Source organism: Anarrhichthys ocellatus, unplaced genomic scaffold (assembly GCF_004355925.1).
Source record: "Anarrhichthys ocellatus isolate YVR2014 unplaced genomic scaffold, GSC_Weel_1.0 scaffold6, whole genome shotgun sequence".
NCBI classification, from domain to species: domain Eukaryota; kingdom Metazoa; phylum Chordata; class Actinopteri; order Perciformes; family Anarhichadidae; genus Anarrhichthys; species Anarrhichthys ocellatus.
Genome location: NW_022280036.1, coordinates 15,056,179 through 15,075,248, shown reverse-complemented (window position 1 = coordinate 15,075,248; position 19,070 = coordinate 15,056,179). Strand labels below are relative to the sequence as shown.

The 19,070-nt window shown below is 41.0% G+C and overlaps 1 protein-coding gene across 3 annotated transcripts in view; it reads right to left on the bottom strand.

The window, feature by feature from the left end:
• The window catches only part of cdkl5 (cyclin dependent kinase like 5), a 31,404-nt gene extending 12,529 nt beyond the window's left edge, over positions 1-18,875 (bottom strand). The window contains exons 1-10 of one of the 3 annotated variants that reach the window (XM_031846264.1): positions 18,180-18,875; positions 14,884-15,248; positions 12,355-12,389; positions 5,681-5,726; positions 5,461-5,597; positions 4,915-5,035; positions 4,743-4,802; positions 3,812-3,902; positions 1,469-1,571; positions 522-608 (exon numbers count right to left, since the gene is read on the bottom strand). In XM_031846264.1, coding sequence (XP_031702124.1) covers positions 522-608; positions 1,469-1,571; positions 3,812-3,902; positions 4,743-4,802; positions 4,915-5,035; positions 5,461-5,597; positions 5,681-5,726; positions 12,355-12,389; positions 14,884-14,920 — 717 coding nt within the window. In that variant the 5' untranslated portion in view covers positions 14,921-15,248; positions 18,180-18,875. The remainder of the gene's footprint in view (positions 1-521; positions 609-1,468; positions 1,572-3,811; positions 3,903-4,742; positions 4,803-4,914; positions 5,036-5,460; positions 5,598-5,680; positions 5,727-12,354; positions 12,390-14,883; positions 15,249-18,179) is intronic. The other 2 variants (XM_031846265.1, XM_031846266.1) reach the window with 2 other exon arrangements.
• Positions 18,876-19,070: the final 195 nt, after the last annotated feature.

Here is a 19,070-nt window from a genome sequence, read left to right as displayed (position 1 = left end):
ACACACACACACACACACACACACACACACACACACACACACACACATCAAATTTGTATTGAAACTAAACTTTTCAGAGCATTTGAAATTACCATTAAGATTTTCAACATACAGTAGATGTTCCTGCCAGTAAAAACCATCTCTCAGTTCAAATCACACAGAAATCTATCACTGGATCACACTAAACAAACTACCAAATCACACACACACACACACACACACACACACACACAAAGTATTGTTTGGCCTTCTGGGACATTTTCTCTTGTTGCTAAACTGAACACCAACCACCTATCTCATGAGTCATAGCAATCCACTCAGTCATGGTGCTGGGAACACTGCCATGAGAGAGACAGAGACAGAGAGAGAGAGAGAGAGAGAGAGAGAGAGAGAGAGAGAGAGAGAGAGAGAGAGAGAGAGAGACACTGCCATGAGAGAGACAGAGAGAGAGAGAGAGAGAGAGAGAGCTGGAGTGAGAAGGAAAGGGGGTAACAACAGGGAGGAGGAGGATCCTTTCCTACCCTGATTCCATGAAAGCGAGGGTTGTTGTAGAAGAGTTTCATCTGCTCTGCAGGAAGTGCCCCCAAAACCTTCTGGATGGTGAAGAGCTGGAGGTAAATAAAAAGATGCAGCGTCACAGTTAATATAGTAGGGCAGTAGTTTTTTTTAAATTTTTAACTGTATGTATATTAATGCTGGAAACAACTGCTGACAAAACAATTTATTGATTTAGTGCACACATTTAGAGGTGTTTCCAAGGTCAAAAATGAACTTTCAGTCTCAACTTTCAAGCCAGTATGGACAAGTGTTCAAAGTGTTGCCAAACAAAGGACATTTCAAAATACATGGTGCATTTCCATGGCAACAAGGCAAAATCTACCTGTTGATGAAGATCATGTGAAACGATCAGACATCTACTGAATTGACATTGAGGTGATTTTGTTTGTCTGTCAGCTATATGGATATTGCTGTTATCATGTTAGTAAAGCTTAATTAAACATCCAGCAGTTACAGAGCAACAGTAGCATTCACTTGGATTGTGAATTGATAAATGCAAGTCCAATATTCACACTCCTTTTAGCTCTGCTTTGGTCTCCACCAACTCCTAAAGGAAGTATAACTGACCCTTTAGCGGTTAAATGTCTTTTAAGAGCTTCTTGCTGAAAACAGCTGCCAAAAGCAAACCAAAACAGTGAAGTCGTCTTGCGATTTCTTATTTCGTCTGATGCATACGTCATTCTTGTCCAGGTGTTTGGACAAAAGACCTGTGATTTCCATCTCACACGGTGTCACAACACTGTGAAACCCTCCCTTTAAAATGCTCTTTTTATTACATTAGAAAAAATATATATTTCAAGCCCAAATTGGCTCTTCGTCAGTTGCAGAGAAAAGAACGAGAGGACCAACAAATACTTTTCCATTGATTCATTTTCTGTCGGACTAATGGACCTCTCGTTTCTTGACCAACCTGATCTATCTCACTCTCTCCTGGAAACAAGGGCTGTCCGTCACTCAGCTCCCCGAGGATACACCCCACCGACCACATGTCCACCGCCTTTCCATAGGGGGCCCTGAGATGGAGCGAGACAGAGAAGACGGTGATGTGAGTGATGTTACTGGTGGTGGTGGGGCGGCAAAACTAAAGGATGGACGCCGTGTTCCTGGTGGAGACGCTCATAAAGAAGATGGTCATTTCTGAGGGAACGGAGCTGAAGAGTCTGGTGAGAAATGGCGAGAGATCTGGCAGCAGAGAAGCAGAGGAGCGGTGGTGTTGGAGGGAGAGAGTATTTGAGTGGGCGGCATTCAAATGCTGTCTCAATAAATGTTCCAGGGCATTTACTAAATCAGGCTACAGCAGTGAGGCTAGATGATGTTCAGCTGTCTCCAAGCTAGAATGGACATTTAATGCAGCAAAAAGCCTCAAAAACAAGACAAGAAACAGAAATTGTCTCTCGGGGTACGGTGTGGATTGTGCACGGTGATTTGTGTCACATCATCCCCTGTGATCTGATAATTTATGGGACTGAACCTTGTGCACAAAAACACATACAAAAATAATATAGCTCTTACATAATAATAATAATAAATAAAACTAACATTTTAAAATACAATACTTTAGAGCTTACCAGAACTTTTTTGTTTTTTTTACATTGACTTCATTTCCGTAAATTTAAGCTTGAGAAAAATTCCCTACTTTCTTAATATAAATAAACAATTAAACACTGGATCATCAACAAAATGGAGAGCTGAAAACAGAGATGTTTGTTCTTAACATCATGAAAGCTGATTTGGAGACACCAGATTTCACTAGACGGGGACAATATGTTAGAAGTGACTTGTTGTTCCTGCTAATATCTATATGTAGCGTATTTTAGTGTGTCGACAATTTACTCAGTCTCATACTGGAGATGCACTAATCTGCAAAGCCAGAGCATTCTGGACTAGAGCTGCAAAATTCCACAAATATCAAAGGTGGAATTGAAAGTTATGGGAATTAATTAATAGGGTATGATGGGAATATTTGGCTGATATTACATATCATAAGCAGACATAAGCCATTCATTTGTCAAATACAACCATTCATTTGTCAAATACATACAATGTGAAATGTGCCATGTGGCGAGTTATCAAACTAGCAAGATAACTAATGATGAAAGGTATTTTGATAATTTGAGCAGACTATGTGGGCTGTGTTTAAAGTGAACAACTCATTTATAAATGTTTTACAACGAGGAATGAATGGAAATCGATTGATTAATTAATTAATCATCAATCAGCTGCAGGACAATCAAGCTACTTGCCACGTGGTAACAGTTAGTTGGCAAAAACTAGCAGAACGTGTTAACAAGTTCTAAAGTGTGTAATTTGCTTTAGGCTAATATCTGCTGATTAACTGTAATATCGTTAAAAAATATCAAATATATCCACTACAGTAATGTAACCAAAACTTAGATGAAAGCAGGTAGTCCTTTGGCTCAGTGCGGTAGCGTTGGCAGTAGTGTGGGCTGCACATGTGATGGGAGAATGCACTGTGCATGCAGAGGGTTGAAACTGACTGAATTCTTATTTAATGCCATGCTGGTACATCATCTGTGTGTGTGATGAGAGAGTGCTGCTGAATGCAGTGCACGGTTAATATTCAATTAAATGGGTTTACTTTTAACCAAAACATGTCATAAGACCTAGTATTATTTTCTCACCTCTAAAACAAATTCACCAATAAAAAAGTATGATTTTTAGATATAATTCCAAATTCCGAGCTTAATTTCCCCAGGGACATTTGCAGGACACTTTCCAGCCCTTTGCGACCCTATTTTAGACACAATTGCCCAAAAATTTCAGCCTAACACATTTGGGATTTTTGGTCTCAGTTTGTAATGATGATGATAATGATGAGCGCTTTAGTTACCGTTTCTTTGGTATCATTCTCAGTGTCTTCTCTATCAGTTACAGCATTCAGTCATGGCAGGCAGTTGACTACAGCTTTTAGTTCCACAGCAATCCTTGGCCTCATGTTTCCTTACATAAACGATTCGAATGACTTCTTCGCAGTGAGTTTGATAGATTTTTAATTTGGGAAAATTAGCGCACTGGCATTGGATTGGTCGACTGATACGTGAACTGAGGTATTGGGAACGGTAGAGAAAGTGATGGATCAGTGTCTCCCTATCTCGTACAAAAACTGGTGCCCAACTGAATGAGGACATTTTCTCGTTCTCCTTCTCAAGTAGTGTACTACACACACACACACACACACACACACACACACACACACACACACACAGACACACACACACACACACAGACTCACCCCAGCAGCAGCTCAGGCGAGCGGTACCACCTTGTAGCCACATACTCAGTGTAATTGGCATCTGTTCCCTCAGACAGGTTACGAGCAAAACCTGAGCCAGAGCAAGATGGAAATGAACACATTACTGTTTTTTTAGACATCCAGTGCTCTGTGATAAATACAAATGCCTAATTAGTAAGAAAGTGCAATCAACAGTCAAATCGTTTGGACAGCTACAGTAACAACATGGCCATCATCCCATGTGACCAGACTCTAATTAGTTTTGCCACTGCAGGCGGGCCTCTGTGCTTTAGATAACTGGTGCACAGAGAGTCCGTTTTAAGCACGAAAAATCACAATAAACAGAATTTCAGCTCCAACACTGAATAACAAACAAATCTCACCCCAGCTGACTGAGTAGGATTGTATTAGAAAGAATTATGCAAAGCTAACTGACCGTGGGATTTTGCAAACAAATGTAGAATATACCTGGGAGACTAAAATAATAATAAAAGAAAATGCTGTATCAATACAATCTGTCAGTATTTTACAGGGGACACAGGTGGCCAACATTAACTTGACTTTCTTGACATATAACTTTGGCAGAGCAAGTGCTTTTCATAGAGCTTAGTGGCTGCTTCCCAGTGGCAGAATTGATCCTCACAACTCACATGGTGACGAATTAATGGTGGGATTTGTTTCACAGAGAACCGAGCTGGCAAAACTGAAATCACAGATATAACTGCAAAAATCACAGATAATTTGACAGCAATATGACAAATGTGCACATGTCTGTCTAATAAACCAGTTAAAGCTGATTCAGTCTGGTAAACAAATTATTTGACATGGGCAATGTGTTGTTTTTTTACCGCACTGCACATGTAAATCTCAACAACTCAACGTGAGAAATATGGCTGCTGTATAGAACAGAAGGATGAGACCAAAGACTCACCGAAGTCACAGAGTTTAAGGACGTCCTCGGAGCTGATGAGGAGGTTCTCCGGCTTGATGTCTGAAACACAGACACAGACAAAAGGCCCATTTTAAAACTTAACACCCGACTGAGTGACACTGATATTTTTGCAGCAGATACGTAAATATAGAAGTAAAGATAAACTCTTCACCTCTGTGTACTATCTCATTCGTGTGACACCAGTTGATGGCTTTGATGAGCTGGTAGATGTAGCTGCGGACTTTATCAGACGGTGCGCCGTTGGGCAGTTCCTCTAATAGCTCCAGCATGTTCTGCAAATCACAAGACAGAGCTAAGACGCGTGGCTGCAGGTTTGACTGTTTATACTATTGATTACAGGAGAATGTGCTTCAAAATAGGAATGTTGCCCGAGATAATTCTCCCAGTGGGGGGGATTTCTCTCCTCTTTCCTTCTTTCCTTTTTAAACCCTGACCAGGAGAGCGAGAAGGGACAGCATGCTAAAGTGACTGGAGTGCGGTATGACAATAAACCTGTCAGGAAGTAAACATTTAAGATACCCAGGCAACACAGTGGGGAATACCATTATTCACCAACAGTTCATATGTTGCCATGGTGATGCTTTTTTAATGCTTAACTGAGCAGTCTCAGCATCCTGAAACTCGGAGCCTGGATAAAGCAGAGTGGCGATGAGAATTCACGTGTGCATGTAGCATGAAATAATGATGACGAGCTGACCCTCTCGACGTATTCAAAGACGAGGTAGAGTTTCCCCCTCCTGCGAAAAGCCTCCTTCAGCTCCACGATGTTGTCCTGCTTCAGTGTCCGAAGCATCTTCAGCTCCCGAAGCGTCGTCTCCTTGACCTCCTCATTTTCTGTGCGGAAATGAAAGAGCCAGAGATGATACCGCTGCTCCTCTTTCTCTCTCCCTCCTCGTCTTCCTCCCTCCCTCGCTCACCTTCGCTGTCTTTGAACTTCTTAATGGCCACCAGCTCATTGGTTTCCTGTGAAGATAAGAGGACGTGCGTTGTGTTAAGAAGGTATAAATCAATTTGTTGGGTCAACAAGGCGACTTTCCGAGATAGGTGGCCATGATAGAAAGACGCATCAAACATTAAAAATCTGACCGAATAGATAGAAAGTCTTTGTAGAACGAAAGGTGAAAAAGACAAATGAGAGAAACGGTGCAGATATTTAAATTAATTTCCTGCCCACATGAAAAAAAAAAGATGTGTGCCCAAGTTTCCGGCAGTGGCAACACAAGAGCCGTGCTGTGTGCTCTCACTTTAATTGTTATTACCACAGGGCTTTCACACACAAAAAAACCCCCAAACCCATGGCATAGTTAATATGCATCATAAATCTCCTTCAGCTTCTTACAGGTTGCTCTGGTTGACCTTGCTGAATTTTACAAGCTGGTTTGGATGCAGATCCAGAGATTTGCCATGGCTTTGCTTCAAAGGCTGTGCTGCAGCTTTAGACATCAAGTATATAGTGTACGGTTTAACTGGAAAACAATAAAAGGGTTTTTAGGTTTTGTTGCAGCATTTCACGGGTCAAGAACATCAGATATGTGTTTGCAAACAGGATACTCATAGAATGATAGCACATGTCTTCATATATTCTTTATCAGGATTTCTGCTGCCTACGTCCATGGTGGGGGTCGGGGAATTGGGCAAAATGCAGCGAATGCAACCTGAAAGAAATCATGCTTTTACCACTTCTACGTTTCTAAGTAGAATATATAGATAGATATCATGCTGTCCCATGAGCTCCTTATTAACAAAAATGTAGATTATGGACAGGTTTTGAAGGCCTAAAAGAATAGCGCAAAAAGTTTGCGAGGCTATAAATAATCCTAGACAAATGGAGAATCCATCACACACATTGCACTGCAGGCATGTAACAGTGTGGGCTTTTTTCACAATACATCTGATTAATGTCTGGCATATTTTGCTGACAACAGCAAGAATTTCGTACGTGCCTCTAAAACTGAGTGGGGTCATTGAGTGGACCTATCATTGCTTTAGCCTGTTACTGCTATGTGTCCTAGCGTAGTATTTCCTGTTTTATTTTGAAAGACTAACTCCTCCTGACGTTTCACTTCCCGCCCTTGAGTGTTTCCCGCCTCCTTGATTAGTTTCAGCTGTCCCTCCTTAGCCCGGCACACAACAGACCTCTGCTCACCTGTTCCCACTTCCGCCATTAGTTAGTTACTGTATACATATAGTGGGCCATTTCCTTTGTTGCATCGTTTGTTTGGAGTTTTGCTGCGGTTTCCTTCCTGCCTTCTGGACTCCATCCCTGTAAGCTACTTCCTGCTGTCTCCTCATCTGCATCTGCACTTGGGTTCTTCTCTTGCTACTTGCCCTTCAAAACCGTAACATGTTACTAGCTAATATTTCAAACTGGTGTTTGAACTACAGCTGTCAGATGTCATGTGCAAACGTACTTATGTTTGAATATTTTATTTTCCAGCAAAATGTGTTAATTTGTAAATTCTGGGAAATATCTGCATGCATCGATTAAATGGAGAACCTGTCTGGTTAATCTTAACGTTGGATGCTGAGGCTGGCGTGGGTGACAGCGGTCCAGAGATAATTACACCCTCTGTCTCCATCCTCTGCATGTTCTTCTATTGTCCTTTTGTTTACGGAGGGTCAGACAACAGAGTCGGCCTCAGTGTCAAAGAGGTCACGCGGTGAGGAGCTGCCAGCACTCCGGCTCACACAAGCCAATTGTTCAACTGACAACTCTTTAATTAGAGTTGTCTATTCACAGATTTTCACACAAGAGGTGAATGAAATGAAACCTGGATTTATAGCCTGAAATTAGTTTCCAGTGAAGGGAAGTACACATCTGAATAGCAAATGGGGAGATTTACTGTGTTTACCAAGCAAAATAAAAATAAAAACGGGTGACATTTCAAGCTCTGTGGCAGCACCTTGTAATGTGCTGATGATGCTTGTGCTCATGTGTGACATCTCTGCCCTCAACTGATTTACCTTTTTGAGCCACTGTTAAGTCAGCACACCTATAAATAGCCTCAGGCTTGCTCATTTTCTGCTGATGACATGAGCAGCCCCCCTGATTGTCACAAAAGATTAGAGCTTGGACATTTCATATCAGCCATGATGTGTTACGGCATGCCATGGGCTGATAAATGCTAAAAAGAACTCTGCCGTTAGAAGCGGTGCTGCATCATTTCATATCAATACTTGTCTGTAGAGAGAGGTCTTCATAATTATTATGCTAAAAGGGGAAATGTGGGAATCTTTAATGGACCACATTGGGGAGCCAATAGGACTGACTCTTTTTTGTGATTGTTAAATAGACTGCACTTATATATTTGTGCACCTCTACGTTAACGGACAAAAGGCCTTTCTTTAACTCGTGGTCCTGTATTATACTCATCTCATTCTCTCCCTCAAAACCCATTTTGTTTTCTGTTGTCTTTGTGTAGGCCTTCAATCAGACAAGTGATTCATTACATTACAGTCATTTAGCAGACGCTTTTATCCAAAGTACAACCGTTTCATGAAACCTTTTTCTATTTTTTGTTGCAAACATGGTACAGCGAGGTTTCCCTTGAATAACTAGTAAAATACCTTGTCAAGTACAAGGTCTTTCACAACTTTAGGTTAAATTCAAGTACACACAAGGAAGTCACAATACTGGCAACTAGTCAACGATGGGTGTCATGTATACAGAGACTACATGCATTTGACATTTGACAAGTATTAAAATCGCTGGATTTTTCCAGTTTCCATTTTTTTTCATCTCTTATTTTATTCATTAACAAATATAATATATAATTAATTAATTAATATCTCAAAGTTTATTGATATTGTGATATATATAATGACCACGCTGTTGACCTTATGCTCATCAAAGTGGCATTCAAAATGAAACTGCTTCAAACTGTGACAAAACCTAATTTAATACAGAAGCAAAATCATTTATATCACTGATGACATCAATATGTTCAGATCTTCTTCAAAACGACGTATGACAATTAAAATTAACTGGAGCCCATGGTCGATGTCCTCAAATTGCTTAAAATGTTTCACCAACAGTCGAAAAACCCCAAAAGCATTCTGCTAACAAATATGTTAACTTTAAAACTTTGAAAGAAAATCAAGCAAAAGACCATGTTTTTACCTGACAAACAATTAGTCAATTATCAAAGAATCAGTGATGATCAACCACCAGCAATTAAATAACATAATTTCAGCACTACAATACAGCGCAGAGATAAAGTATAGGCACCGGGAAACGCTGGCTAGCGTGTAGGTTGAGCTATTGTCACTCTCAACACACAAATTCAAGATAACACATAAGCCTCCACATACACACACACACCCACATACGCTAATACAACACCTCCATGAAGTGGCAGAACATTGCACAAACGCCAGCACACGTTGGCTCGGCTAATTCAATGTGCCATCAAACGCATACTGTACTGTAAAGTATACATCATTTATACAGGGACACACGTTCATAATGCATTTATTTTTCTTGGTAGTACAGTTAGTCTCTTCTGAGTCACCTGGTTGGGTTTCAGCCCGGTGCCTATGATTCCCTCTCACGGGTCTGCTGTCGACTCCTAACAGGGTGACCCATTTACCATCGGCATAGTCTCCGTATTCAATACCTTCCTCTGCACCTCCTCCTCTCATCACACACACACACACACACACACACACACACACACACACACGCACACACTCTCTGCCACCCTTTTCTCTTTTGCCCTGCTTCCAGCTGAGAAAAATAAAAATAACTGCTCTCTCGCAGCAAAGCTAAAAAGCTTTTATTGCCATGGTCTGAGTCTACATGTGAAAATGAATCCCCTACAACTGTTATATAAGTGGGAAACATGTCTCTTCGTAAGTTAGGCCAAAAGAAAGGATTTATGATGAACCATACTTTGACAGCTTGCATCCAAATTTTTATGAAATGGAGATTCGCCGGCAACCAAATTCACGGTCCAATAAAAGGAAAAGGAGTTTGAGACGGAAACATTATGAATTCCTGTTATTGGCTTTGGCTCAAGCATGACAACATATTGAGGTTCAGCCACATTAGTCACACGGCTTGTCATCTCTTTAATGATTGAGTTGTCCTACTTGTTGGTTCTTTCTCCCAGACTCTTTGCTTTCATTGTCCACGCGGCATTGAGCAATATGACACATATTCTGGCGCTTTCATGACACAGAATAGAAGTCATAATCCATAACTAGAAACTTCTGTCTCTCCCGCTCTCTCTCTCATCAAAAACAACCTAAGATAGCTGTTGCATACAAATAACATTTAGCAAGCCAAGTCATTTGTACTTGCATATTTGTTCCTCTCTAATCTAGTGCTGATGCAGAGAACATTTGTCTTGCAAATGCAGCTTTTTACTTCAAACAAACTCCTTAATCCGTGCACACACACTGAGACAGACATCTTCGGAAGACGAGTGGAATGTGACAACAAATTTCAGATAAATTCACAGTCGCTTGCATTTTATTGCGCCCCATAATGCGGATGGTCCTTTTAGAGTTTATCTTGCATCTGGTTCTGCTGAGGTTTCAACTCCAACTCTAACTTGTTCTGCTTACCATGTCATTTTGTTCATGTTCCCAGAACACAAGCATTTGCATATTTAGAGTTTCACTCAATGTCTATAATTAATGGCTCATTTAAAATTTTCATGAGGCGTAGCGTGGAGAAAACTTGGTCAAGTGTAGGGCCTAAAATTAGAGAAACATGCACAAATGGCATAAGGGACCACGGGCCAAACACCAAGCACTCCCAGTACTCCATAATGAATCAGCCCAGTTTAGTTTCATCTCCCCTTCATCCGTCATACAATGCAGTGTTTGCTATCAAGCACGTCTTCGGAACTTGATTCTTCATTTTCACTTAGAACTGAGGGCGGGGAACAACAATGTCCAAAAATGAAATCACATTTACTCTTTCTTTGCTGCTGAATAGTCTCTGGGAAACACATTAGGATATCAGCGGCATTAAACATTTGAAAGATGCCTTTCTCTTCTCTCGTCGACTCTGCTGCGACTGTCACTCCTCCCACAGTCGTCTTTTCTCGCTCTCTCCGTGTGGACTGAGGTGTTTTTCACAAATATATTGTGTCCATAAATGTATGAAAGTTTTTGATCCATGCAGCTCAGTGCGTCTGTTTGATTCAGAAAGTATTTCCACACGTGAGAAATCTGTCTGAGGTATATTGGTAAAATGTATAAAGAAGTCAAGTGCGGGTCTATTTGTAGAATAAGAAGCCGTTCACTTTGATAGTTTCCGGTTGATTTTTTACACGAGTATCTCTGAACATTGATCTCATACTATTCAGCCACCACAATCCACACGGCTGACATCTGAGTTGATAAAAATGTTGATTCTGTCATTCTGAGTGGCCTTCAATTATCACTGTGAGCTCAGAGCAATAAGCTTCACGAGCAGCAATGAGTGGTGCAGGCTGATGCGTGGATGCTTTTTTGCCTCTCTGGCTGCCTTCAAGCAGGTTTGCTGTATGCAGTGTGAGAGGAATGCCTGCAGGCAATACTCAGGGCTCAAAAAGTACTGCGAAATTACATTTAATATAAATACTGTAATAATGTATCTATAAAGTTAATAGTATCCTAAAAAGACACCAGAACTGAAGTACATGCTTCTTTTTGTAAAGATGCAAATTCAACGACACTCTATAAAGAAAACTAAATCTATTTCAAGTATACAATACATAGCATTCCTAGTTTTTGTTTTTACTATCATTACTCTAAAAAACACAATAACTAACTTTAATTTGTTATCTGCTCGGTTGATTTAAATGTTGAAACTGAACTTAAGCCCTTGGTAGCAACTAAAGTATGATAAAAATTGATTTACTTTTATGAGGCAGCGTTGCCCAAACACCCTTCCTGCATGAACAAATCTGTTCTGTTTTGATTTTTTAGAACTAAATAAACTTTTGTAACAATTGTGAATGTTACTCAATGTGACAGTATTAACTTACTAACTTCAAAAGCTGATGTCTGTTTTAAGAAATTGATGCGATGAGATGATAATGGCTGTCATGCTGATAGTTATGGTTTTATTTCAGCAGTGCATTTGATAGCTGTTTAGACTCCTCCGTGTGAAGAGCACCTGAATTATTTGTAATTACAATTTCCAAGTCTTAAATGAATGTCTTCTCTTTCTACATTCAGACAGAGAGCTGCAAAAATCATCAGTTTGGTGTTTCATTCATAACATTGTTGATGGATTTAAAGATGTTTTTAGCCTCTGAGATTGTTTCTAAGTTTAGTCACTCACATACTTTGTGTAGCTTTCCAAACAAACGGTTCCTACTCTCTTTAAAACATCACTCAAAGATTGACAACATGCCTGAGACTGTGTCAAAATGTGTCAAAAAGAAAGCAGCTTTCTGGCTAATATTAACTAAGTGTAACTGACTGAGCCTGTTTGCTGAAGATAACTGAGATATTAGATATTGATGTTTACATTTGATTCTTCATCATCATCTGATTTTATTATTGAAACACAGACTTCATAGAACAATGATGCGAAGCATAAATATGTATATATTTTTTTACAAGTGAGCAGAAAGGAGAAATGCTGTCTTACCTTGTGCCTGCACTTAAGCACCACTCCATATGCTCCTGGAGAAAAAAAATAGAGAGAAAGACACAAAAGATCAATAATGTTTCAACATCTTAATTATTGTTTTGGTTCCATACACTTCAAAAAAACCAGTGCAGTAGGTGAGAACCACCAGAAACAATCGTTAATAGGTGAGGCGGAGGCTTATGTACTCTCCCACACACTCTCTCTCACACACACACTCACACACACACACACACACACACACACACACACACACACACACACACAGTGTCCCTTTAGCTTTCAGCCATTGCTAAGCACACCATGTTCTCTGTTGATCATCCATATTTCAGATGTTAATTATTTAATTTTACAAACTGGTTTGGTTGCCATTCAAATCACACGATCGACCTAATAAGGTCCAGTTTGAATGTTTAATTCAAGCGTGGAACGAGGCAAGAACAAACAAATTGCCCCACATGACTAAAACTAGCAGTAACATAAATATGAAGCAGAGTTAAATGATCCAGGAGACTGCAGTCTTTGTCTGTTGAGCTGAGAAACATTGACAATGTCAAGTGAAATATTCAAATGGGAATTAATAATGGGAAAAATGGTTTCCATTAACAACAACTCTTTGATTTATGTATCCTGACAAGCACCAATGTGGATCACAGTTAGTGAGAATCATCAACAGAACAATAAACACTCGGTTACTTTGTCTTCTCACATTAGAGTGAAGTCAGGGATGCATGCCAGTCCAGCTCACTGAAATGAGCTACGAAAGAAATCATTCCTGCTCGGTTTGATGTGTGAAGGACTGTGTGTGTGTGTGTGTGTGTGTGTGTGTGTGTGTGTGTGTGTGTGTGTGTGCAGCTAGACTTAAAATATCCTCATTTATTTTATTTTATGACCAGCCATCAATGCTGTCACTGGAGCAAGAGTTGATTCTCCTGTAAACACACACGGAAGCCCTCACTGATGGATACAATCGAGGCTGATGCTCATCACCAACCTCGGCATTTGAGATCTTTTCTGAAAAAAAAGTAAAGGTTTCCCTGTGAGAAAATCCCTTATTATATTTTAAACTTGTCCAGGAAATATACAATCCCTTATTATATTTTAAACTTGTCCAGGAAATATACAATCCCTTATTATATTTTAAACTTGTCCATGGCTTAAACGTGTTCTAAATATACCCATAGAGTCTGATCAAATATTGGTATAAGCCAACAAAAAATAAAGTGTATCTCCGAATGTTGTACATCCAGGGTCATGTCAAACGCAACTCTGCTGCTTTGAGTTTTTTTTATTCTTTATTAATCCACTTAATCCACTAATTAACTCAAGTTGTTTCTCCCCTGCTGTTCTTTCACAGTGTGACTTAGTTACAGTCTGTGAAACTCGCCTATTTTAGCCAACGTTCTCCTTCCCTTCTGATATTTTGCGAGGGCACCTTTTATTTATTTTTTTGCGATTTTTCCATTGGATTGTGCAGAAAATAAGCTTTGTGGCAAACAAACGTTTATGATACTTAAATGCAAACGTACGTAAATGAACACCACCTTTGTGATTTGTGACGAACTACACCACGGTCGCATGAGCGCGAGTATACACGAGGCTGTGAAGGCAGACTAGTCGCCGTGATGGCGTTTTGTAGTCTCATTTAGCCACTTGTTAGAGACCACCTTTTTGTTTCTAAACCAAAAACAGATTCAAGAAAACATTGACTGCAAGACGAGGGACACGGAAGCGCAAAAATGCTAATTTACAGGTTTTTGGACATATTCCTTCAGCACTCTTTAACAGATTGATGTGTGGAGCCGACACAGCCCTCTAGAGATACATCTGGATAAGAGACACTACATTGACGGAAACTTAACCTTGCTTGAAAAAAAACAACACCAAAATGGAAACAACTAGAAATAATTAGGGAATAAAAAACAGTATTTCTGAGCAGAGACACTTCGAGCAGCAGAGGGGTGACCATGATGTGACTGTTATTGCACTGATGAAATTAGTGGAAACATACACTACCAAGACAACAGGTAACAATGGAGTTTGCATCAACGGCAAATTAGTCAGGAAACAGGGAGGCTTCTTAACAAAATCTGAGATATTTAAGATATAAAACAGGGAAATATAGGAGAAAAGACATGTCTAATATAAGCCTGTTTCAGATAAAGGTCTGTTTCTCTCAGTAGTCGAGGTAAATAAAGGCCGTGGAAACTATAGTATGGTAAACAAATGACTAATGCTGTCGTTTTCTTCGTGAGGACAGTCTCGAAGGATTCCATGCTTCTCTATGAGAAACGACTGCAAGCTCTCAGGCTCACAAATCCCTTTAAATACCCTCTGTATTGTGTACAAAAATGAAACAAGACCTGACAACTGTGATGTGCAGGTTTCAGCTGCACAATGCAAACTGCCCCATAGGCTGTAAAAACACGCAGAAGATTTGACCTCATCTGATCAACAGGATCAGAGTTGTAGGCCTCACGTTCTACGAACATGCAGTAAAGCCCTGCGCACTGTGTAAAAACCACCCACCTTCTCCCACAATGCCAAGGACTTCAAACTTATTCATCACATCACCGAGGGTGGGGGCTCCTCCAGCAGGTGAAATGAGCTGCTCTGGGATTTTAGCGAGGAGACTCCTGCTTCGACCGGAGGCTGACGGAGTGAACTGTCGAGTCCAGGAGAAATGTCGTCTGACCACACTCCATCTTCACAGCCTCTTCATCTTCTCTCTCCCTCACTCTACAGCTCTCTTCTAGCCCTACGTGCTTTTTATGTCCGTTTTCTTTTATTTATGGATCTGACTCAAGTAGGTTCAGTTGTCTCCGAACTCCCTTTATTCCATGTTTTGAGGCGGCCCGTCTCGCACTTATATCCAAACCTCCACACGCTCGTACCTGCAGGAAAAAAAAAAAAGGAGACGCAAGGTTTTCAAACAGGCTGTCAGAGGGTCACTCCAAGGTCCAACTTCCCATCATGCCTTGCACAGGCAGTGGCATGCTGGTGGTATTCCTGGCACAGATGGTGGCTAACTAGGGCATGTGCATGTACAGAAAGGCAGCTTTTCCTTGAGGACATATTTGAATCATGGATGACTTAAGCATGACTTCCACACACTCCTCATATTCCATCAGCCACACATTCAATCTGGAGGAGGTTGCAAGGCTGACAGTCTGAGGTGGATGTATAATGCAGCACTATTAAGCCGTGCTTTGCTCAGGTCTAACTTAGTCATTCGCTGCCGGTCAGTTACACCACCACTTTGGTCCAGACTGAAATATCTCAACATCTTTTTGACAATTTTTCATTTTGTACATCCATGGTGACAAGAGGATGAATCCTCAGGACTTTTGTGATCTCCGAATGTTTCCTCTAGTGCCGTCAACCGATCAAAGTTTTCACTTATCCAGTAAAATAGCTCAACATTTACGAGATGGGTTGGCAAAAATGTTTGGTACAAACATTCATTGTTTCTGATGAATCCTACTGGTTTTGGTGATTCTTTACTTTGTCCTCTTGCCCAACCAGCAGGTGGTCGATTGAGGTTATTAGAGACAAGTCTCAGCAACTACTGTGGATTGCCATGACATTTGGTACAGACAATCATGTTTCCCTCACGATGAATGTCAATCCCCCATCAGCCTCAACTGTACTTTGTGTTCAGTGCTAACAGAGTGCTGCAGGGATGACAGATTTTTGCAGGCCAACCCCGAAAGTTAGCATGAAAATGGTTCCCTCGACAAAAAGCCAATGGGATTTTTTCCATTGGATTTTGGATTACTGCAGAACATAAGCTATGTGTCAAATACAACTTTATGATACATGTTAAAACAAGATAATCTTCACAATTTAACACCACTTTTATGATTGTTGAAGTGTCACTGCATTTTGCAAAAGTACAAAAACGTTAGGCTATAAACTAACTTCACCACAGCCATGTGAGCGGTGGTATACACCAGGCTGTGAAGGCAGACTAGTCTGCGTTATGATTTTTTGTAGTCTCATTTAGCCACTTCTTAGCAACCGCCTTTTTTAAAAACACGTAAAAACTTCAAAATTCACGAGAGGGGTAACTGACATATTTTATATCATAGAGCAAAACTTTAAGATCTCTTCATCATGTTAACCACAGACCTTATTTCAGGCATCAAACTGAAAATACATTTCCAAAACCACTGACTTCGAAACGAGGGAACTGGAAGTGCAAAAAATGCGAAATCATTTCCTGGTTTTTGGAAGCAAATGTTAGCATGCTAACACACAAAACTAAAATGGTTGACATGGTAAAAATACATCTGCTCAGCATCCGCATGTTAGCATGGTCATGAGAGCATGTTGGCATGCGGATGTTAGCATTTGGTTCAAAGCAGCAACAGCCTCACAGAGCTGCTAACATGGCAACAACTATTAGATGGACTGCCATGAATTTTGTTACACAAATTCATGTTCCTTTCACTCGGTGATCCCCTTTAGTTGCCATCATCAGGTCAACATCTCTTCCAACACTGTGGTTTGTGACCAAATACATGCAAAACTAAGGGCAATTCCATCAGCCTTTGCAGCACTTTGTTTTTGTCAACCCACTGTATAATTACCTACAGCTCCCTGTTGCTGCCACATTCAAGATGTTGAACTGAATGGGTTGAAATGTGCGATGATGATTAAACATTCTCACAACGCCTGTGGGGTAAAATGTATCTTTATACTTTCATTTCCACCATTTACCAAGAGGACGTTCTACATTTATAAAGACTTAAAGATAAAATATTTTGTTTGAGGAAGACAAAAAAAAAACACAATTATATCCCAAGGCTTACATCTCCTCCTGTCACACATCCAAAAATTGACCACGATTATTAAACGCCTCTTTTGTAATGCGAATGCTGTTGGACTGGAACCATCAAAGCTTCTCACAGTATCAGTCCAACTTCGTTTGTTTAACACTTGATTTATTCAGCAGTGCAAAAACACTTTAATGTTGATTTGGCTCATGTGCCTGTGTGGGCGTTTTCCTATGCAGTGTGCACTCCACACTGCATAGGAAGTCTTTCCAGGGGAAGTGATAAGGTGGATGTTGAGGCCATGGTCATTTAATAAGGAAATGTTGCTGCCACTGGGGAGTGATTAGATCCATATTGTATCGTCTCTGAATAGACCCTGCACCTGGAGCAGCCTATGCATTATTGCCTGTCATCGAGGAAAAATGTTCCTAAAAACTGGGTTCAGCACAGAGAAGGTTTATAGATAAGCTGCTGCTCCTTCTTGCAGCCATCAGACAGACAGCTGGTGCACGGACATAAGGTGGAGACGTCAGGGAAGTCCAGAGAACCCTGACAGAATGGACTGGAGCATTAATCTTCCTACAACACACGCCTGTTGGTGTCTCGCATGCAAAGCGAACGCACGGGAATGTGTGAGTTTGGAAGATTATTTTTAATAGGCAGGTGCATGCGTCCGCGTGCACGAGAATGTGTGTGTGCGTGTGTATATGAGGTGCGAGAGAGAGAGAGAAAGAGAAAGAGAGAGAGAGAGAGAGAGAGAGAGAGGATAGTAATGCTGCTCTCTCTGCATCGAAACTGCGTCTCTCTCATCGCTGCGTTGCGGAGCGCACCACCATTCCGTCGCTGTCCACGCGTTTCTCAGCCTACACAGCGGCCAGAGCACACACCACAACGTAGTTCACGGACCATGTTCACGACAGTGTTGCACAACAAGACCAGCAAAACGACGTTTACCCATAAACCCGTAATTAGACATCGTGATAAACTAGCATAAAAAACCCCAAAACAATCCACAGCAGCCCGTCCATCAATAAAACCCCTTTTTACCTGCAGGTGTGACGTGTCGCCTGTGTGAGATGAGACTGCTCGATCTGTGCAGCACACAGCATCATGCCCATGAAAATGATGATGTGGGAAGGTGAAGAAACATCATGTGGAGCGACAGAGAGAGAGTGAAAAAAAACGAGCCCGGGCCTGTGCGTCGTGACACGATCAAATGTCCTACTCACTCAATCCCTGGATGGAGACGAGACCGAATCCGCAGGCATAGCGCCGATGAGGGGGTTCTCTATGTACCGTGAACAGTTCTTCAGAGGCTCCGTGTTCATAGCCTCAGCATCAGCTGGTTATAGCAGTAGCAAAAAAAAAAAAAATCGTCATTCCTCTGAGCGACGCTGCGTACAGCCAATAGAAGCGCGGACGTATGCGCGTTCCAGCAGTCGTTTAACATCCACGAGCTGTGATAAAATAAAACTTTGGCGTGAAAAAAATGCGATCCAGCTCATCATTTTGTCAAATCTGAAACACGCCTGATGTTGTTCTCCCTGTTAGCACATATTTCACACTGCCGGCTCTTGACATTGCTGCTGCATCAATGCATGTTGTGTCACTGATTCAAAATCTCCCTGCAGCTCGTCTCCGCTCTCCGCCACCTACACCTCCCCTTCATGACTGCACTAATTGGCGGATCAGTGTGAATTCACTGGATTCACAAACCCTGGTTCTATCGGCTTCCGAATGAGCGTTCTGGATATTTTGCACACGAGATGCTGCAAAAACACTATCTTCTTCTACTTCTTCTTCTTCTTTCTAACGACCATGTGTTCTGTGTTTGACGTCCGCACCATCCTTATCATTGGTTTCCCCTGTCCAACAGCCATAAATACCTCATTATATAAGGTATTGATGTGTCATATAACAACTATAATAAAAGTATAT